Source organism: Bos grunniens, chromosome 6 (assembly GCF_055505025.1).
Source record: "Bos grunniens cultivar Pamir isolate PY7600 chromosome 6, Bosgru_T2T1.0, whole genome shotgun sequence".
NCBI classification, from domain to species: domain Eukaryota; kingdom Metazoa; phylum Chordata; class Mammalia; order Artiodactyla; family Bovidae; genus Bos; species Bos grunniens.
This window is the reverse complement of record NC_141170.1, coordinates 81,824,959-81,847,429: the sequence shown is the minus strand read 5'-3', so window position 1 is coordinate 81,847,429 and position 22,471 is coordinate 81,824,959. Positions and strand designations below refer to the sequence as shown.

The 22,471-nt window shown below is 42.2% G+C and overlaps 1 protein-coding gene across 2 annotated transcripts in view; it reads right to left on the bottom strand.

Annotated features, from left to right (window-relative positions):
- The window catches only part of PKD2 (polycystin 2, transient receptor potential cation channel), a 58,765-nt gene extending 38,882 nt beyond the window's left edge, over positions 1–19,883 (bottom strand). For both annotated transcript variants that reach the window (XM_086406369.1, XM_086406370.1), the window contains exons 1-2: positions 19,184–19,883; positions 10,074–10,187 (exon numbers count right to left, since the gene is read on the bottom strand). In XM_086406369.1, coding sequence (XP_086262495.1) covers positions 10,074–10,187; positions 19,184–19,784 — 715 coding nt within the window. In that variant the 5' untranslated portion in view covers positions 19,785–19,883. The remainder of the gene's footprint in view (positions 1–10,073; positions 10,188–19,183) is intronic.
- Positions 19,884–22,471: the final 2,588 nt, after the last annotated feature.

The window sequence follows — 22,471 nt, the reverse complement described above, 5'->3', positions numbered from 1 at the left end:
TCTTGCTTCAGGTCTGAGAGGCCTTCCCTGCAGGGAAACCCTCTTCCCAATTGTCTTTCTTATCACTTACTACCACCTCTAAAGCTAGTGCTAATATGTTTTTAATTAAATTACTGAACAGTCCATTGAATCAATAAATGAATAAGTGAGGAAAGAGATGATTAAGGTTAAAAAGGATAACAGCAATGTATGAAAAAAGACAGATTTGAAAAGCACCATAGAGGAAGAAATATGTGGAACAATCTCACGAGAAAAGTGAGGGAAAGAATCTAGGATGATGCCCATGTTTGGGCATTATTAATCCAATTAGATTAATATTAAGTAACCTAATTAACTTTAATCTAGTTAGAGAATGTGAGCAAAGCATGTTTGGAAGGGCAGGATAATGAGTCCAGGTTGAGGAATGTTAAGGATGAGATGCCTGTGAGATACAGCAGGGGAGGGTCCAGTGAAAGTCGGCATGAGGTTTGTAGTTCACACGAAAGGTTGAGAGGCACTTGGGAGCGGCAGCACACAGGACCACTTGAAGCTGTGGAAAGATCCCTTTAAGAGAAAGCCAAAGACTCAGTCACAGAAAATCCTCTGTCTAGACACATTCTGGGAAGGAAAAAATTAAGAAAATGAATAGAGCAAGGAGGAATACAGAAAGAGACGGAGTCACAGAAGCCAAAGCGGGAAGTTTCTAGAGTACCAAATGCCACGGGACCAGATGTGAGAGAAAGGCTAAAAGCAGCCCATAAAATTTGGCAATTAAGAGCTCCCTGGTGACCTGGGTGAGGGTCTTTCAGGAGGTAGAGTGAAGCTGTAGAAAAAGTTAGTGAAATTTAGTCACTAAAAAGAGTGAATTAAAGTTAGTAAAACTCCCAACTATTTTAATCCAGTTTTGGTTAATATTCAAAGGAACTTGTAAGTAACAAGTTGTGATGGAAATCTCTGAGGGACAGAGGTCATCAATGCAAGTGCTTTAATGAATGCATGTATTAAGTAGTATAGCTTTTTAAAAAATAAACAAGAGAGAAGGATATGTAATATTTACAAAGAAGTTACCACGAAGAAATAAACAGAAAGCTATGCATGTAAAGGCCATGCTTAAAGTAATATTTATATATGGATATACATTTCTTGCTGTTGTAGCTTTTGTCTAGTTTACCAAAAAGGACAAACAGCTTTCCAGCCACAGTGGGTCTTCAGTAGTTACTTCCCACAGACGGGAGCCTGCGAACTTAAAACTGCACGTTTGCTATGGGGACCTCCATGGGGAGCTGAATGCTTCTCACCAGAAATGGAATTAGCTCCTGCCAGTGTGATGATTAACCCACTGACTTCCACTTCACTGACCTGGTTGTCAACAATTAATCTGCATGGGTTCTCTCCTGATGTTCAAGCTGGTTTTAGAAAAGGCAGAGGAACCAGAGATCAAATTGCCAACATCCGCTGGATCATGGAAAAAGCAAGAGAGTTCCAGAAAAACATCTATTTCTGCTTTATTGACTATGCCAAAGCCTTTGACTGTGTGGATCACAATAAACTGTGGAAAATTCTGAAAGAGATGGGACTACCAGACCACCAGATCTGCCTCTTGAGAAATTTGTATGCAGGTCAGGAAGCAACAGTTAGAATTGGACATGGAACAACAAACTGGTTCAAAATAGGAAAAGGAGTACCTCAAGGCTGTATATTGTCACCCTGCTTATTTAACTTATATGCAGAGTACATCATGAGAAACGCTGGACTGGAAGAAACACAAGCTGGAATCAAGATTGCCGGGAGAAATCTCAATAACCTCAGATATGCAGATGACACCACCTTTATGGCAGACAGTGAAGAGGAACTCAAAAGCCTCTTGATGAAAGTGAAAATGGAGAGTGAAAAAGTTGGCTTAAAGCTCAACATTCAGAAAATGAAGATCATGGCATCCGGTCCTACCACTTCATGGGAAATAGATGGGGAAACAGTGGAAACAGTGTCAGACTTTATTTTTCTGGGCTCCAAAATTACTACAGATGGTGACTGCAGCCATGAAATTAAAAGACGCTTACTCCTTGGAAGGAAAGTTATGACCAACCTAGATAGCATATTGAAAAGCAGAGATATTACTTTGCCAACAAAGGTCCAGGTAGTCAAGGCTATGGTTTTTCCTGTGGTCATGTATGGATGTGAGAGTTGGACTGTGAAGAAGGCTGAGCGCCAAAGAATTGATGCTTTTGAACTGTGGTGTTGGAGAAGACTCTTGAGAGGCCCTTGGACTGCAAGGAGATCTAACCAGTCCATTCTGAAGGAGATCAGCCCGGGGATTTCTTTGGAAGGAATGATGCTAAAGCTGAAATTCCAGTACTTTGACCACCTCATGCGAAGAGTTGACTCATTGGAAAAGACTCTGATGCTGGGAGGGATTAGGGGCAGGAGGAGAAGGGGACGACAGAGGATGAGATGGCTGGATGGCATCACTGACTCAATGGACGTGAGTCTGAGTGAACTCCGGGAGTTGGTAATGGATAGGGAGGCCTGGCGTGCTGTGATTCATGGGGTCGCAAAGAGTTGGACACAACTGAGCGACTGATCTGATCTGATCTGTATACTATCATGCTTACAAGATTTTTACAAGTAAATAAAACATTCATTCCCTTTTTAATTGACATATAATTAACAAATACTAATAGTGTAAGTTTAAGGTGTACAATGTGTGGATTTGATACTATTTCTTTTTTTAGAATATAAGGCAAAGTCTCCTTCTTTCAAAGATAAAGGAATGGAGGTTCCTAGGTTTCTTCTTAAAAGGGCCTTTCCTGTCCTAGGACATGCATGTGTGCATGCTGTGGCTTGTTATGTCCGACTCTTTGCGACGCTATGGACTATAGCCTGCCAGGCTCCTCTGTCCATGGGGAATTTTCAAGAATACCGGAGTGGATTGCCATGTCCTCCTCCAGGGGATCTTCCCAACCAAGGGATCAAACCCTTGGCTATTATGTTTCCTACATTGGCAGGCAGCTTCTTCGCCACTAGCACCACCTGGGAAGCCCTAGGACATATCAAACTGGATGATGATGATGTTGTTTCTCTCTCCATTTTCATTACTTCTTTAGCTACTAGAGAGTTAAGATGAAAGACTTTCCCACATTAATTGTTTATACTTCCTACTCTGTAAAATAGGTTTTATTTTCTATTCTGTAAAATATTTAGTGTAATCTTAGTGTTTTTCTCAATGACTGATGGATAGTAAACATGTTAAAATGTTAATCCTTTGTCGTATTTATTGTAAGTATTCTTTACAACTGTTTTCTGCCTTTTAATTCTGTCTGTTCCTTTGATGTATAGAAATTATTAATTTCTATGATGTTGACTCAACTTCTCGTGTGATTTCTATTATTATGTTTAAACACAGGAGATTTGAACAACTGGAAGGACTGATGCTAAAGTGAAGCTCCAATTCTTGGCCACCTTATGCAAAGAGCCAACTCATTGGAAAAGACCCTAATGCTGGGAAAGATTGAAGGCAAAAGGAGAAGGGGGAGGCAGAGGATGAGGTGATTAGATTGTATTATTGACTCAGTGGACATAAGCTTGAGTAAACTCTGGGAAATAATGAAAGACAGGGAAGCCTGGCAGGATGCAATCCATTGGGTCACAAAGAGTCAGACACAACTTAGGGACTGAACAACAGCATATATATAAGTACTTTGGTGATCAATTCATAGGAGTCTTAGGTTTCAAGAAAGAATAAAATCTAAATGACAGGGAAAGTGGGAATACTTGGTATTTCCATGGTATTCCTATCCTCTTGGTTAATCAGACTGATTTTAAAGCCATAAGGGCTAGAACCAACACTGCCAAGGTGGAAAATAAGCTCTTTATGGGCACTTAACTGCTCCAAATGAATGTTCAATCAATTAGAAACTACAGTTCTATAGAACCTACTGATGAGAGAAGTCAGCCATTGTCAACAATCTTTGGGACAAATTTTGCTCTTATTTACTATTATTAATATAATAAATGACAGCATCCTAGAACTTTTTGTGTATTACTCCTAATGGCCACTTTTAAAATAAGAATCTTTCAAAATAAGTACTCTACGGATGAGCAAACGAAGGCTCAGAAAGGTTAAATAACTTGCTCAGGTTCACCTAGCGTGTAAGTGGTGGGATTTGAACCTAGATCTCTGTGATGCCAAAGAATCACATTTCCTACTATTTAGGCTGCCTTCTTGAATCCTATCTACCTCATATAAAGGGCTTCTAATATGCAAGGCACAAGGATAAGTACTTATCTTATTTACCCACAGAGTAATGAGATGGATATTATTAGTAGTCTTTTGATATTGATATCGCTGGTAAGATTTTAAAACTGGTAATTAAAAAGATGATTTTGAACAAAAGGGAAAGAACTCAATCACTAGGAGCCAGTAAGGCTCCGCCTGGAGTAAATCATGCCTACTTATCCTCACTTGCTTTTTAATTTGGTCAACAGCTGATAGACTAGCTGACAGATCAGAAGAACAGTGGAGTTACTCAGGTAAGCATTTGAAAAAATCTTTCTTATCTTATTTCATGAGCCGTCTGAGCTAGAAGATAATATAATTCAGTGAACTCCACCCAAAGAGCTTTGACTAATGGACTGATGTTCTTAGACCGAATCTTTTTGATTTATTAATTTACTAGGATAAGGACTTGGATAATATCAACTCTGTTGATGCTGTAAAGCTGAGAGGGCTAACTGATACACGAGATGGATGAATCTAGATCCAAGATAATTTCAACAGATTGGAATGAACAGATCCTAATGAGCTGAAACTGAACAGGGCTGAAAGGGAAGGCCTTCACTACATTCCAGGAAAAATACTCAAATACTAGCTAGGGGACACAGTGCTTTATAGTTTGTGGTGAAGAGACTAAGGAATGATGTATCCGAAGAGTCAGGCAATGGCAGGATGCACAGACTGCAATGTAGTATTTGCATGAGAATGCCCATGGCCCCATGTCTCCACTCTTTCATGGTGAGGCTCGTGCTGTACGTTCAAAGACTACGATAAACTGCAGGAAATTTCTATCACGTGGGTTGTTTAAAAGTATGTCTCTAATCACATGATCAATAGTTAACAGAACTGGAAAGGTTTAACTTAGAGCAGACTTGGAGGAGATCGAATGTCTGTCTCCAAACTTCTGATGGGCTGGAGGAGAGACAAGGAAAAAGTCTTTGGTGTTAGCTGGGCTTGGAGAGAAGAACTAAGAGTGGAGGTTAGATGAGGATGGACTTTGGCTTAGCATAAGGAAGAACTTTCCAACACAGCCATAGAAAAATGAAATGAACTATTTCAAAGGAGTCAATTCCTTAATCTGGAACTCTTGCTCAGTCAGAGGCAGGATGACTGACCTTTTGGGAAAGATGCTGCCAGGCAGAGGAGGGAATTTTACCATTCAGAGGAGGCTTGATCCATGACTGCCAAAATTCCCTCTTACCAGAGATTCTAGAATATTCTGAAAATAAAACTTTGATGTAAAAAAAAGGTAGCTGATAAAACAAAAAAAATGTGATGAGTATGAAAAAGAACAAAAAGCATAAAAATTCTAAAATAAACAAGAAATGACAAGTTAGTTACACGACAAGGTTGTTCCCTAAAACTCTAGCTAGCTATTTAGTTTATTTATCTGGCCTAGTTCCCAAACCTTGTCAGTGTATCTGAAAACTCACTTCTCTGAGCCACAGCTGGAAGGCTTTGACCTAGCAGATCTAGGCATGCTATAATTATAAAAAAGATTCTCTCAGTGATTCTGATGTTCAGGCAATTTGGGGGAACGCTGAAATTTTAGACTTACTTATACAAATTTTTGTATTTTGCATAATAGATGTGTATGAATATGTGTCATGTTGAAAAAAACAGTAATAATAATGATTCTAATCTACCTGTTGAAATTTAAGGCCACTATAGTTTAGTATTTGAAATGCACAGTAGGAAGTCAAGAGATACCTAAAGTAATAGGCAAGTTTGGCCTTGGAGTACAAAATGAAGCAGGGCAAAGGCTAACAGAGTTTTGCCAGGAGAACATACTGGTCATAGCAAACATCCTCTTCCAAAAACACAAAAGACGACTCTACACATGGAGATCACCGAACTGTCAATATCAAAATCAGATTGATTATATTCTTTGCAGTCAAAGATGGAGAAGCTCTATACAGTCAGCAAAAACAAGACTGGGAGCAGACTGTAGCTCAGACATGAACTACTTAAATTACTTAAATTCATACTTAAATTGGAGAGAGTAGGGAAAACCATCAGGCCATTCAGGTATGACATAACGCAAATCCGTTACAATTATACAGTGGAAGTGACACATAGATTCAAGGGATTAGATCTGATAGAGTGCCTGAAGAACTATGGACGGAGGTTCATGACATTGTACAGGAGGCGGTGATCAAAACCATCCCCAAGAAAAAGAAATGCAAAAAAGCGAAATGGTTGCCTGAGGAGGCCTTACAAACAGCTGAGAAAAGAAGAAAAGCAAAAGGCAAAGGAGAAAAGGAAAGATATATCCATTTGAATGCAGAGTTCCAAAGAACAGCAAGGAGAGATAAAAAAGCCTTCCTCAGTGAACAATGCAAAGAAACAGAGGAAAACAACAGAATGGGAAAGACTAGAGATCTCTTCAAGAAAATTAGAGATACCAAGGAAACATTTCATGCAAAGATGGGCACAATAAAGGACAGAAACAGTATGGACCTAACAGAAGCAGATGATATTAAGAAGAGGTGGCAAGAATAAATAAAAGAGCTATACCAAAAAAAGATCTTAATTACCCAGATAACAATGAACTGTGATCATTTACCTAGAGCCAGATATCTTGGAAGGTAAAGTCAAGTGGGCCTTAGGAAGCATCATGACGAAAGCTAGTGGAGATGAAGCAATTCCAGCTGAGCTGTTTCAAATTCTAAAAGATGACACTGCTAAAGTGCTGCACTCAATATGCCAACAAATTTGGAAAACTCAGCAGTGGCCACAGGACTGGAAAAGGTCTGTTTTCATTTCAATCCCGAAAAAGGGCAATGCCAAAGAATGTTCAAACTACCTCACAGTTGCACTCATTTCACATGCTAGTAAAATAATGCTCAAAATTATCCAAGCTAGGCTTCAAACGTACATGAACTGAGAATTCCCAGATATTCAAGCTGGATTTTGAAAAGGCAGAGGAACCAGAGATCAAACTGCCAATATCTGTTGGATCATAGAAAAAACAAGACAATTCCAGAAAAACATCTAATTCTGCTTTATTGACTATGCCAAAGCCTTTGACTGTGTGGATCACAATAAACTGTGGAAAATTCTGAAAGAGATGGGAATACCGGAGCACCTTACCGGCCTCATGAGAAACCTGTATGCTGGTCAAGAAGCAATAGTTAGACCAGACATGAAACAACAGACTGGTTCCAAATTGGGAAAGGAGTACCTCAAGGCTGTATACTGTCACCATGCTTATTTAACTTATATGCAGAGTACCTCATGTGAAATGCTGGGCTGGTTGAAGCACAAACTGGAATCAAGATTGCTGGTAGAAATATCAATAACCTCAGATATGCAGATGATACCACCCTTATGGCAGAAAGTGAAGAAGAACTAAAGAGCCTCTTGAAGGTGAAAGAGGAGTGAAAAGCCTGGCTTAAAACTCAACATTCAAAAAATGAAGATCATGGCTTCTGGTCCCATCACTTCATGGCAAATAAATGGGGAAACAATGAAAACAGTGAGAGACTTTATTTTCTTGGGCTCCAAAATTACTGATGATGGTGACTGCAGCCATGAAATTAAAAGACACTTGTTCCTTGGAAGAAAAGTTATAACAAACCTAGACAGCATATTAAAAAGCAGAGATGTTACTTTGCTCACAAAGGTCTGTTTAGCCAAAGCTATGGTTTTTCCAGTAGTGATGTACGGATGTGAGAGTTGGACCATACAGAAAGCGGAGTACCAAAGAATTGATGCTTTTGAACTGTGTTATTAGAGAAGACTCTTGAGAGTCCCTTGGACTGCAAGATCAAACCAGTCAATCCTAAAGGAAATCAGTCCTGAATATTCATTGGAAGGACTGATGTTCAAGCTGAAGCTCCAATACTTTGGCCACCTTATGCAAAGAACCAACACATTAGAAAAGATCCTGATGCTGGGAAAGATTGAAGGCAGGAGGGGAAAGGGACAATAGAGGACAAGATGGTTGGATGGCATCACCGACTCAATGGACATGAGTTTGAGCAAGCTCTGGGAGATGGTGAAGGACAGACAAGCCTGGCATGCTGCAATCCATGGGGTTGCAAAGAGTTGGACATGACTGAGTGGCTGGACAAAAACAACATAGTTTAATATTTAAGCACCATTTCTACAGTGGAAGCAAACTTGCCTTTAGTATTTATTCTAAGATCTAACTGCGTAGAACATAAAAGTTCAAAATATCCCATCTCTTGCTTTATAACCTTTAAAGAACTGAATAGATCATTCGTAGATTTTCAGCACTGCCTAGACAACATATGTTTTCAGAAGTAATGAAAGATTTTTTCCTTAACAAATAACAGAAATGTTCAGATAATTAGGTAGAAAAAAGCAAGAAAATGGATGTTGTTCAGACATATATGTTGTTGTTTAGTTGCTAAGTCGTGTCCACCTTTCTTGTGACCCCATGGACTATAGCCCACCAGACTCCTCTGTCCATGGGATGTCCCAGGTGAGAATACTGGAGTGGGTAGCCATTTCCTTCTCTAGGGGATCTTCTTGACCCAGGGATCTAACCTGTGTCTCCTGCATTTCAGGGGGATTCTTTAACACTGAACCACCAGGGAAGCCCCTCATACATATACAATTTTTAGCTTAACTAACTTTTTTTTCCCCCTTAAGTTCCCATGCGGATAGGCAAAGTCTCAGAAAGTGTAAGAAGTCATGCTCTGTTAAAGCTCATTAAAAGCTTACTAGTATTAATAAAAACCTGTGTGGGAATGTTAAATAAATCAATATTTAATTTCTTAAAATTACAAATATCAAAACTTAAATGTTTCCTTAATCTTTTATGTTCAACTTACACATCTTTTTATAAATCTAGTTAAAAAAAACATTTTTTAGGGAAGCTTTTAGCACTCAGTTAAATTCAAGGTGGTCAATTTTAATATAATAAGAATGGCATTATTAAAGCATTGATTAAATCCTAACTCTCTCCACTTACAAAGAAGGGGATACTTTCCAAGGGTGGTGTCAGTTTTTAAGCATTTCTTAGTGCACACTGTAAGAACAAACTCCTTTCCCTGAGGAATATACTAGGAGGGCCTTTGGTCATAAACCTGTTTCCTCTCTGTTCTCATAAAGGGCTTCAGATGGGACAGGACAGCACTCTATCATCATCCTTTGATTCAGAGGTAATCCATTGCCCGTGACTTTCTGGATTTTGAGGCACATGGTTTCAAAGACATGCTTTTTAGCTAAGGCATCCCTCCCCAGTTCTCAGAGGATGTGGGTATGTATTGAAAGAAGAAGGAGATGAGTCTGCAGTAAGTTTCCTACAGAGTGAAAATCCACAGTTACTGAAGATTTGAAGAAATAATGAGAATGAAGGCATTCACACAACACATCCAAATCCAGAAAAAGGGGACTTTTAAATATATAGAGCCATAAAAGCAATATTAAGTGACACTATATGTATTTTCTGAAAGTTAAACTACATACTCTACTTAATTCCTATACAGACTTTACACTAACTGATGTAGTGATACTGACATTATAATTATTGCTAAAACATCTAACACAAAAGTCCCTTTACTTGGTTCCTTGATGTCTGGGCGTCTTGGTGTCTGCTCCGTGCATGTCACAGTGAAAATGGTCACAGCTGATAATAAAGTGGCCGATCAGATAATGCCAAATTTTGATCAACATTTATCTGAGGAGAGATGAGAACTTTACCAAATTCTAAACTAGAATTAATAACAGAGAAGAGAATTTCTGAAGTAACTATTTAGGTGCATCCATAGGTCCTTTTAGTCATGATTTTGACAGGGCAAATATGCAACTTTTCAACTTTTCCTCTATTGGAAGGAAATGTTCTACTTACAGATGCACAAGACTATGAGAAAAAGGAGGTATGTGGCCAGTTCCCGTAAAACACTTTTAAGGTATTTCTCTCGGTCAGTGCTGCTTTCCTCCATGAGTCTTGTTCCCCAGAGACCTTTAAAATAATAATAAAAGATGTCATTTTATTTTTCAAAAATCTCATGAATGGTGAAAGAAAAAAACACATAAAAATAGTATACTTTAAGGGAGGCTCTCCTGTTTTTCTTTTTTTTTTAGCATGCTCTAAAAACAACTGAGAAATGGTTTTAGTAGAAGTACCTTTAATTTGGGAATACATCAGTCTCCACTGTCTCACCTCCACAAGATGTGCAAAACACAAGGCAACAATCTGATCACTGTCTAAGCTCCCAACCTCATTAGAAAATATCTTAGTGAAAAATTAGAAAGAGAAGAGGAAATTTGGGCAGCCTACGAGAGGAGGTTAAATAATTGTGCATACATATCAGCTCTGCCTATATGCAGGAGGAATTATCATACTACTAAATTAATTATCCTCTTAAGTAACTACATTGTAAATGATACCTTTTAGGTCACCTCTGATAAAAAGAAGTCCTGGTTGGAGCATCACTTCATCGTGGAAACATCTATCAATATTCTAACACACTGGTATAAAATCTCTGCTCTGTACCCATTTTTGCCTTTTAAGAAATTCAACGCTGAGTGATTACACTAAATATGCTTAGCCAAACAGATTTTTAAAATTTCAATTAGCATATGATTTTTAAATTAAAAGCAACAACTCATCCGCCTTCTCTCTCTCTCTTTGGAGAAAGAGTAAAATCAGCAACCGTGCTCCATATTTTAGCAGATGGAAAAAGTGTTGGGCCAGCTGAGCAAAGATGACATAAGCCTTGGTGAGCTGGCTGGAGAGAGATCCCGCAGTTTTGGACGCAGCCAGCAGACAGACATGGTGGCCGTCCAAACCCCCGCTAGTGAACAGTGTGGTCAAGTCACATTACTGGTTACTTGGAAGAGCCTTAGCATTTTCCAAAAAAGACAAACCTCTCAATCCTTTTTGTTAGATTAACTCGGCTGTTAATGGCAAATTGCCTCACACTCGAGTCCACAGACTTTAACCCCTTCCTCATGGAAACTCACACGGCCACTGACGCCAGAATCAAGCCACAGAGAATGGGGGGGAATGGTATATGGTCTTGCACTCGGAAGAAATGACTTCATCTCTAGTGTTTATGTACTTTTTAAGTCTTATAATCATACATTAGTTCCAATCCTAAATTGGGGTATTTCATTTCCTTTTCTTTTTCTCTCCCAAATTTCTTTTGGAAAAATCAGCATCTGCCTTCAAAGACACTGTGTTACGCGTCCTGGGTTTCACCACCCCAAAAGTGGAGCATAACTTATGACCAGGTTTGCTCTGCCAAGATCTGGTAGTTGTCAGGGAATTACTCACTCAGAAGAAATGCAGCAAGAGAATGTTTGTTCGCTGAAACTCTATCATATTAAAGAATTATTACAAATTTAGATGACATGGAAAATTACAACTCAGAATAACACAGAGGCAGCCAAATATTAGGCTCAGTAGCCCTGGACACGACCACACCATTTCTTTGGGTGTATTTCTTTTGGAGGCCAGGCCTAAAATATACACATAAGTGGAAATTGCTAGTCCCTTGACCATCAGGAGAGACGGCTGCCTTGCTTCACTTGGTCAGTGATTTCACTCTTTCCCATGGTTTATAAACAATTATGCACTAAGGAAAAGTCATAGTTCTTAATATTTACAAATGGTTTTGCTTGACCTATAAATAGAAAAACCAAACTCCTATCAAATTTTCTTTAAGCTAAATTTGCAATAGTCGATAGTAATTTAATTCTAGCCCTTGAAGGAAACATTTCAAACAAAAAGAAGCCCTTTTATTTATATTTTATAAAAATGTATTTCTATGCATTTACTTTTTCTAAATTATTCTACCTACCTCCTCAAATATGTATTGCTATAAAAATTTCATACAGTTTCCCTATTGGGTGTATATATGTAGGGTCAGTCTTCAGATATAGGGACCCCCTCACATCTTAATGGGTAAGAAATGGCTGCAACTACAAATGGGAAAAATAGCTGTCCTATAGCCAACATGTTTCCCATGTTTAGCAAGAATGATACAATAGGAATGGTTAAGGGTAGAGTTCAAGTCCAAAATGGCAGCATTCTTCAAAAGTAACTTTTGTCTTTTCCCACCATTGTCCCAGCTGTGGAGGGAGGACCTAAAGGTACTCACGTTCTGTAGATAAAGTGTCTCCATCTGTTAGGAGGATGTGATCTGAGAGGACAGGGGACAATATGCAATTTCCTTCCTGTGTAAGAAGGTGCTTAGTCAATGCCAGAGCCCAAAGTCAGAGCACATTACCTAAATAGTGTTCCTTATTAATATGCATATGGGGGAGTCCTGAGATGGATAATCCAAAACAGCAAAAATGTCTCCAACATAACTGACTTTGATGGGGCTTCCCTGGTGGTCCAGTGGTTGGGACTTTGCCTTCTAATGCAGGGGATGTGGGTTTGATCTCTGGTCGGGGAGCTATGATCCCACCTGCCTTGCAGTCAAAAAACATAAAACGGAAGCAGTATCGTAACAAATTCAATAAAAGATGTAAAAAAAAAAAAAAAAGGTCTACAAAAAAAATCTTAAAAAAAAAAAAAACAAAACCTGCAGGCTTCCAATGCAAGGGTCATGGGTTCAATCCCTGGTTGGAGAACTAAGATCCCAAAGGCTGTGTGGTGCAGCCAAAAAATTTTTTTTAAAAATTCCATTTTGCAACTCTTTTATCCAAATGCTTCTAAGTGAAAGTCTCTCAGTCGTATCCGACTATTTGAGACCCCATGGACTGTACAGTCCAAGGAATTCTCCAGGTCAGAATACTGGAGTGGGTAGCCTTTCCCTTTTCCAGGGGATCTTCCCAACCCAGGAGTCAAACCCAGGTCTCCTGCATTACACGTGGATTCTTTACGAGTTGAGCCATAAGGGAAGCCCAAGAATACTGGAGAGGGTAGCCTGTCCCTTCGCCAGAGGATCTTCCTAACCCAGGAATTGAACCGGGGTCTCCTGCATTGCAGGCATATTCTTTATCAACTGAGCTATCAGGGAAGCCCAAATGCTTATAAGCCCTTTTTATTTTGCAATTTATAAAAAATATCACAGCGAGAATGACATAATGAACCCTCAAGTATCCCTCACCCAGCTTTAACAATTACCATCAACTCCACACCAACCTTGATTCTTCAAAATCCTCACCAACTCAATTTTTTTTGTTGTTTCTTTGTATTTTTTTTTTGGTTATGCCACAGGGTATGTGGGCTCTTAGTTCCCTGACTAGGGATGAAGCCCCTTTCATTGGAAGCACTGAGCCTTAACCACTGGACTGCCAAGGAAGTCCTCCTCAATTATTTTGAAACTAATTGCAGTGATCGTATCATCTCATCTTGTTAATATATCTCTCAGTTCTATGGTAAAAAGATTCAGTGTGGATCTTTTGCCTCACATTAACTCTGTCTCATCTGAAATGCATTAACCTCCTCAGGACTCCTTGATCATGACAAGGTGTGGTGGGGGGTCTGGAGTCTGCTGCTGCTGCTAAGTTGCTTCAATCGTGTCCAACTCTGTGCGACCCCATAGACAGCAGCCCATCAGGCTCCTCCGTCCCTGGGATTTTCCAGGCAAGAGTACTGGAGTGGGTTGCCCGTGCCTTCTCCGTCTGGAGTCTGAGCTGTGTTTAAATGAAGCATCAGCCCTTAGGAGCTATGAGACCTTACTTCAAACCATGAGCCTTCACTTCCTCATTTGGAAACGGGATAAGAGTACTTCTCCGTGGGGTTGCTCTGGGAATAAGAAATTTTATATGTGTACAGCATTTAGAGTGGTTGGAAGAGGCCCATTTATGGTTTCAGAAATAGGTTCAAATCTGGGAGACATCCTACTTCTGATGCTAAGTTGGTGTGAAGACTCAAATCCATGCAGACTTTGAAGTTACTGTGAATAGCCCGACTGAATTCTCATTGGATTCATGTCATAAAAGAATCCCGTTTTTTGTGCTTGGACACACGTGGATCTTGCGTAGAAAGATGAATACAATCCTTTCTAATAGTTATTTGAATTGCTTGGACACCTTCAGAAAGGGAAGTGACTTTTTATTATTGGTCCATTTTCTATAGAACAGTCAGTTGCTACTTTAAATGATACTGACTTTTGAGCCTCCAATTCTTAGGCAGCCTCCTCCTGAGGTGAAGACAGGAATGTGTCACAGATTACACGCATATTCCACAGACAACTCACACTCACATGCCCCAAACTGAGATTTCTGTCTTTTTTCCTTTATCTAGAAAACTGTTTTCCCTGTGGCTAAATAGGTGGGTTAATGGTACCAAGTCAGAAACACGGGTTTCATTTTAGAATAGGCCCTTTTCATAACCTTCACATGGGGCTGGACCACAATTCTGATGGGTTCTGCCTCTCTTTAATCTAGCTTTCTTCCATCCCAGCTCACAATCCTTGGCTGCAGCCTTTGTCACCTTTTCCTAACCTGTTCTCCATCTCACCCCATTCCCTACATCTTTGCTAGAATCATCTTCAGATTGGCATGTGACTGTATCAGTCCCCTGCTTGAAGCCCTCACTGTCTCTGTCTATAGGAAAAAGTATTAATACCAATGAGGTACCAGCCATCTTGGTCTTACTTCTGCTATTCTTCCCTTCCCAACTCCCCTCACTGAATTCTTCAAAATGTTACTCTAGTTTTACTTCTAACCTCCCCAGATAGAACTAACTGGTCCTCTCTTCTTTGGGTACCTGCCATATCTGGGACCTGGCACTGCAATTATTTACTTACACCTGTGGTCCCCCTACTATGAACTCCTTGGGAACTGGGACCTTATATTATTCATCTCTGTATCCCTAGTACCTACCACAGAGGAGATGCTCCATAAATGTTTGTTGACTGCACAAATTCTGTTACTAGCAGAGTCTTATCATACCTCACAGAGTAACAGCCCTCCCTCAAACAAAATCCCCTCACAATGAAAATACAAAGTCTCATTTGTTCACAATTATAGTGCAAATAAAAAGGGGAAAAGGAAGAAATTATGGAGTGAGGGTTGGATTAAAAATACCGGGAAAGTCATAATAGCCAAAAGGTAGAAACAACCCAAATGTTCATCAACTGACGAATGTTGCTGCTGCTGCCGCTAAGTCGCTTCAGTTGTGTCCGACTCTGTGCGACCCCATAGACGGCAGCCCACCAGGCTCCCCCGTCCCTGGGATTCTCCAGGCAAGACACTGGAGTGGGTTGCCATTTCCTTCTCCAATGCAGGAAAGTGAAAAGTGAAAGTGAAGTCGCTCAGTCGTGTCCGACTCTTAGTGACCCCATGGACTGCAGCCTACAGGACTGCAGGCTCCTCCGTCCATGGGATTTTCCAGGCAAGAGTACTGGAGTGGGGTGCTGTTGCCTTCTCCCAACTGATGAATGGATAAACAAAATGTGTTGTATACATACAAGAGGATACTATTCAGTCATCAAAACAAATGAAGTTCAGATACATGCTACAACATTGATAAATGTTAAAAAACATTATACTAAGCGAAATAAGCCAGATGTGAAAGGACAATAACTGTATGATTCCACTAATATGAGGTACCTAGAACAGGAAATTGGAGGAGGAAATGGCAACCCACTCCAGAATTCTTGCCTAGAGAATCCCAGGGACGGGGGAGCCTGGTGGGCTGCCGTCTATGGGGTCGCACAGAGTTGGACACGACTGAAGCGATTTAGCAGCAGCAGCAGCAGAACAGGAACATTCATCGAGACAGAGAGGCTGTAGGGCAGGGAAGAAAAGGGGAGCTGGGAGTTAGTATTTAATGGGCAGACTTGTTTGGGATGATGAAAAAGTTCTGGACATGGACAGTGATGACGTATGTCTGAAACAGTAAACAGAAAGTGACTTTAATAAATTGATACATCCATAAAACACATTCAACTTTGGAAATTCAGAAAATCTGATAACTCATATAGAGTCTCAAATTTTATCTCTGTGTTAAAAAGTGTTTGCTAAGAAAAAAGTAAACAAGATCATTGAGTTGGAGATGCTTTTAAGCTTGGAGCAGTCTTTCGATCTTTTAGCCTTCTTTTTTTGCCTCTGGTCCAGATCATCACCTCCCCTTCACTGGCTGCCCCCTACCTCGTCCTCCTGCCTCCCTATCTCCCTCTGTAAGCACTCCTGCACAGCACGAGGCCTGACTCATATTCCCTTTCGGCGTGTTCTGCTCCTGCTCAAAAACTTTCAACTGCTTCTTAGTATTTAGAGGTAATTTCTTAATTCCTTGGTTAGACACAATGCTTTCCATAATCAGGCCTCAAACTTCTTCTTTGCCATCTTACTCCTGCTAAGAGAATAGATCTATTCAGTGTCCAAGGAGAAATGATCATTTGTTTTCCCACTCAGATTCGTGTCATTAAACAACATGCTGAAGCTAGAAGGGAACTTGAAGATTAGGTTCAACTCTTCCATTTTATAAATGACAAACAAAGGCTAGGAAGTCTGATGTGAGACCTCCAGGGAAGCGCCTGAAAAAGCCAAACTTAAGTTTGGCTCCTATCTTTAGAAATTCCAAGTCACTCTCTCTCTTCTGACCCTGCTGCCGCTGCTAAGTCGCTTCAGTCGTGTCCGACTCTGTGCGACCCCATAGACGGCAGCCCACCAGGCTCCCCCATCCCTGGGATTCTCCAGGCAAGAACACTGGAGTGGGTTGCCATTTCCTTCTCCACTTCTGACCCTGGGCACTACTTATATAATGCACTAAAGATTTCTGTCATTGTATCCCAAGACGGGGGTTCGATCACTGATAGCTCAGTGGTAAAGAATCTGCCTGCCAATGCAGGAGACTCAGGTGTGATCCCTGGGTTGGGAAGATCCCCTGGAGAAGGAAATGACAACCCACTCCAGTATTCTTGCCTGGGAAAATCCATGGACAGAGGAGCCTGGCAGGCTAGTCCATGGGATCACAAGAGTCAGACATGACTTAGCGACTAAACAACAATAACAATATCCTATGAGGGAAAAAAATATCACAATTTATTCATGGTTACTCATTTCACATTTCTGGGTTTCCGTCCATAGGTAAATGGTGATATATTATTTTAGTTCTTTTTTTTTTTGGTGGCAACTAGCACAGTCTATTTTCACAGTAGGCACTACTAATTATCTAACAAAGGTTATTTAATAAGTGACAAGGATATCAATTATATTTCTTCACAAAGTAATAAAATTTATTTCTAAAATTTTCTATAAAAAAAGATTCTCATGATTCTACTCTCCTAATTGATAAGATTAAGAGATCTTATCAACCATTGATAAAGTTGGACCAGAAGTTTTACTATTACTTTATTCACTGTAAATTTTCTGAAACTTTTCTTTAAAAGAAATAAACTTACATATGCATTCACATATTTCACGTAGTTATATTCCATTATTGAGCTTTTTCAGACAATATGAAATGTGTTATTAAATACTTAAGCTGAGTTAAAAGGATCATGACTTTACATTACTTATTAACTTATAAGAAACCCCTCATTTCAGTGAATATTTTAAAAACCACAATTAATACAAAGTAAAATAATATAAATTTTGTTTGAATACAATTTGGAACCTTAAAAAAGTATTAATGAGTTTTTTCACTAATCTTCTCACACAGGTGACTAAAAAGGATCTTTGGATCCCACCACGCCCTGAATCAAATAAACTAGCATAATCACTATGTAAGAGCACCAAAATGTACTTTTAGAATCCATGACTTAATCTCTACTTACGAAGCACTCACAACATGGCAGACCTGCTACATATTTTATGTCTCATCTCATTTAATTTTCCCATGTCAAGAGCTAAGTATTATGATTATGTCTTTTTTAAAACAAAATTAAAAAACTGGAGATCAGAGCGGTTAAGCAGTTTGCTAGAGGTCATTCAGTCAATGTGTGGTAGAACTGGGATTCAGGTACAAGCCTGACTTGGTATTAATCATGTTGCTATGAAAATACCTGGATAGTTTTTTGTGCAAGATTTTCAAAACTGACAGGAACGGAAGGGAAGGGAGAATTTCAAAAGACTGAGACTGGAAAAACTCTTAAAACTAGAGATTAAAATCATTCGGATCGTAAGAGCAAATGCAACTCTTTTCCAAGGATGCCTCTGACAAAACTTTGCAAAAACAGGATCCCATCTGCTCCTGGAAAATTTGTGTCCTCTTAAAAGGCACTGGCAAGTTTTGAAAATTCCTTTCCTGCCTTTTGGAGAGCTGGGTGCACCAAACTGACATATTTCCACACAGCTGGTATCTGATGACTTCACTGTTTCATTGGAATGTCAAAGAACATTAATTTAGTTATTTAAAAACATACTTTCAAGTTTTTCAAACAATGTTAACATTTACTTTGCAACTGTTTAGGGGGAAAAAATGCCTAGAATTAGAAATGGCCAAATAACTGTTTTCCTAAGCATTGTATTCTATTCGTAGTGTTCTCAACAGCTCCCTCTCCCCTAAACAACCACAGATATCACCAAAACAACATCAGTGACTACCCAATGACACTCCTCCCACAACCGGGACACTGTTGCTTACCCTTTCCAGAACGGGATAAGGGGCAACAGGGCATCCAGGCCAGTGGAAGGCCATGGGTGCTAGCACAGAATTTTCGTTTTTATTTAGTGAAATTAGCAAATATGCAGTTGCAACCACCATTAGCTGTCTTAGAATATTTTTTCCCCCTACAAGATAAAAAATCTTCAGATGTACCCTCTTTACTCTAATACGACTTTCATTTATTTCCAAAGGCAAACATAAGATGACAGATCTTCTTTTAGAAGGAGGTATCCAATAAATGTGCACCAACAAGGGCGCCGTGGAATTCCGCGCTAGGTACCGGAAATAGAGCAGAATTAGCAGAGGTGGGGAAGACGCTTCCAAGGGAGGCGGGGACGCAAAGGGGATGCGAGCTGGAGCCCGGGAGAGCTGCCCTCAGCGGGAATGGCTCCGACAGCACCCGCAGTTCTGGTTTGTGCATCAGCTGCTGAGGGTCGCGCTCTTACCTCGCAGCCCGCGAACGAGTCTCTCGGCCCAGGCCACTCGGGGATGCTGCCCGTCCAGGGGGAGGTGGCGATGCAGCGGGTCCCCGCCGCCGGCGGGGCTGGGACTCGGCGGGCCCTGGTCCTCTCGCTGACGCCGCCTCCCGCTCGGATGGCCCGCACCGTGGTAGCCCCCCAGCCCCCGGCCCCGGGCGCCCGCGGAGCTCACGGCCGAGGAGGAGGCCGACCTCCTGCTGCCGGGGCGCCACTCTACGTCCATCTCCACCACCATTCCCCCTTCTTCTCCCTCGACCTCCTCTTCCTCCTCTTCCTCCTCGGCCTCGAAGCCCGGGTTGTCGCGGCTCCACGCCTGCCGCGAGCACGACGAGAGCGGAGGAGATGGGGAGGCCGAGGCTCCGGCCGGGGGATCCCGCGCGGCCGCCTGCCGGATGCGCTCCATCTCGATCTCCAGGCCCCTCTGCTCGCGGAGGCCGCCCGGGGCAGCGAGGCCGGCGCCGGCAATCGCGCCGCCCGCCATCAGCCGCCCGGGGCCCGGCGCTCGAGGGGCCGGCGAACGCCTTGCGTCCCCGGGCTGCTGCGGCTGCACGCGGCTCGAGTTCACCATCACGGTCACTGGTGCCCGGGGCGCCCTCGCCGCGCGCCGTCCTCGGCGCCGCCTGCCGCAGGAGCCATGTTCCTTTCTTCCTTGGGCCCGCCGCCTCCTGCTCCCCGCCCCCGACCTCCCCGCTGTCCCGCGTCCCTCTCCCGCCCCCTCGGCCCGCCTCCCGCTAGCCTCGCCTCGCCCAGCGGCCGCGGCGCGCTGCAGGGGGAGGCGCGAGGAAGCCGCCCCCGCAGGCGGCGCGCTCTGGGAGCGGCGTCCGGGCCGGAGTTCCAAGTGCAGCCAGAGCCCGGGCGCGGGCGCCCACATTCCATTCCGGTGGAAGGGCGCGGGCGGGGTGCGAGTCGCTGACCCGCCCCCTTGCCTGCCCGCAGGGAAAGGGTTTCAGGAGCTGTCACTGCCTGCGTGACTTGAGATAATGCTTGGGTCCCCGTTACCGGCCAGTCACTTCTACCTCGATTGACCAAAGTGCGGGGAGAGAGGTAAACCACTTTATGGGATAGTGAGAAAAAACGAGATCCAGCCTGAACTGATGTCTGCACCAGGGGCAAAATCTTTCCTTCATCTGAAAACTATCAATACTGACAAACTCCTAGCGCTGACTTCCTTGGCCTTTGGAGGGCGGCCCTCCTCGCCCCGATTATGCTGCTTTTTGGATGGTCTCTTTGGTTGGCTTCTCTCTCCACACTTTGTGGGGACCCCAAGGATATGGTCCTGGGGCTTCTGAATGGCTGGTGCTCCGCGTGAGGTCCGCAGATCCCTTCCCACCACCCCACCACCCGTGACTAGTGGAATCCTACACATCCAGCTCGACACTCTGCAGTTGTCTCAAACTTCATTCATCCCAAACGACATTTATTATTTATTATCTTTTCACCTCTTCTCTAAGCCTGCTTCACCTTCTGTATCCCCGGTTGAGATCTGAGGCATCCCTCAACTCCCCAAACTACACTTCATGTTATCCTCATCTACCTACTCTTGTCCTACACTTCATTTTCCCCAAACTGTCTTACTTCTGCCCCACAAATATCTCTCGGATAGGACCTCTGATACTCATTCCTACTGTCAATGATTTTTGTCCAGGGCCCTTAGAGCTTGTTTTAGTCTTCATTGGAACAATGGATCTGCCAACTCCACCTTCCTTCTCCACTTCCTGATATCCACTGTTTCCAAATTATGTTCTGGAACCAAACCTATTCCTGTCACATTGATGCTTAGACCTCTATGGAGGCTTCTGACAGCTTAAAGGATAGCATTTAATTTCTGTAGTTTGACTTAGTAAATTTTCACAATCTGCTCCTATATTTTTTGCTAGGGTTGTCATAACAAAGTACCACAGACTGGGTGTCTCAAACAGCATTTATTTTCTCACAGTTCTAGAGGCTGGAAGTCTCAGATCAGGGTGTTGACAAGGTTGGTTTCTTCTGAGGCCTCTCTCCTTGGCTTGTAGGTGGCTATCTTCTCCCTGCGTCTTCACATGCCCTTACCTCTGTGTGCATCTGTGTCCTAATTTCCTCTTCTTACCTGGACTGCAAGGAGATCCAACCAGTCCATTCTGAAGGAGATCAGCCCTGGGATTTCTTTGGAGGGAATGATGCTGAAGCTGAAACTCCAGTACTTTGGCCACCTCATGCGAAGAGCTGACTCATTGGAAAAGACTCTGATGCTGGGAGGGATTGGGGGCAGGAGGAGAAGAGGATGACAGAGGATGAGATGGTTGGATGACATCACTGACTTGATGGACATGAGTCTGAGTGAACTCCGGGAGTTGATGATGGACAGGGAGGCCTGGCATGCTGCGATTCATGGGGTCGCAAAAAGTCGGATAGACTGAGCAACTGAACTGAACTGAACTGATGAGGACACCAGTCAAATTCCTGGATGAGGGCCCATTCTAATGCTCTCATTTTTTACTTAATTACCTTTCAAAAAGACCCAATTTCCAATACAGTCACATTCTGAGGTGCTCTGGTAGGGGAGGGGAGGGTGTTTGACTTCAACATAGGAATTTCTGAGGGGGACACAATTCAGCCCGTTAAAGCTCCCAGTCTACTCGTCTAGCATGGTTTCCCACCCCATACAGCCACCTATGCAGCACATTTTGCTGGTTCCCTGTGCCCTCATCAAATGCTACTTGTATTTAGGTAATCACAGCCATTTCATCATCTATTCCTGCAGTTTATCTGCAGGTATCTATATCCTTCACTTAACTATGATGTTCTCAAGGGTAGGGCTGGTGGATGTGAATCACTGGCCTGGCTCATGCCACCCATCAATTCCTTTAGAAAACATTTCTTGCTGAATTAGGAGCTAGCATGTAGAGCAGAGTATAACACAGCCCCTGCCCTCAAGAAAAGTGTGTTAGTCACTTAATTATGTCTGACTCTTTGTGACCCCCATGGACTGTAGCCCACCAGGATCCTCTGTCCATGGAATTATTCAGGCAAGAATACTGGAGTGGGTAGCCATTACCTTTTCCAGGGGATCTTTCCTGACCTAGGCATTGAACCCAGGTCTCCTGCATTGCAGGCAGATTCTTTACCATCTGAGCTACATCAAGAGAGGATAGATAAATAAACCAGAAATAATTGTCTTGGGTAAGGGTTGTGATGCCTGTCATCTGAGGAGCTTCTAAAGATGTCAGTGCCCCCAGCGGAGCATTATCAGGTCAAGTAGTCAAAGAAATCCCAACA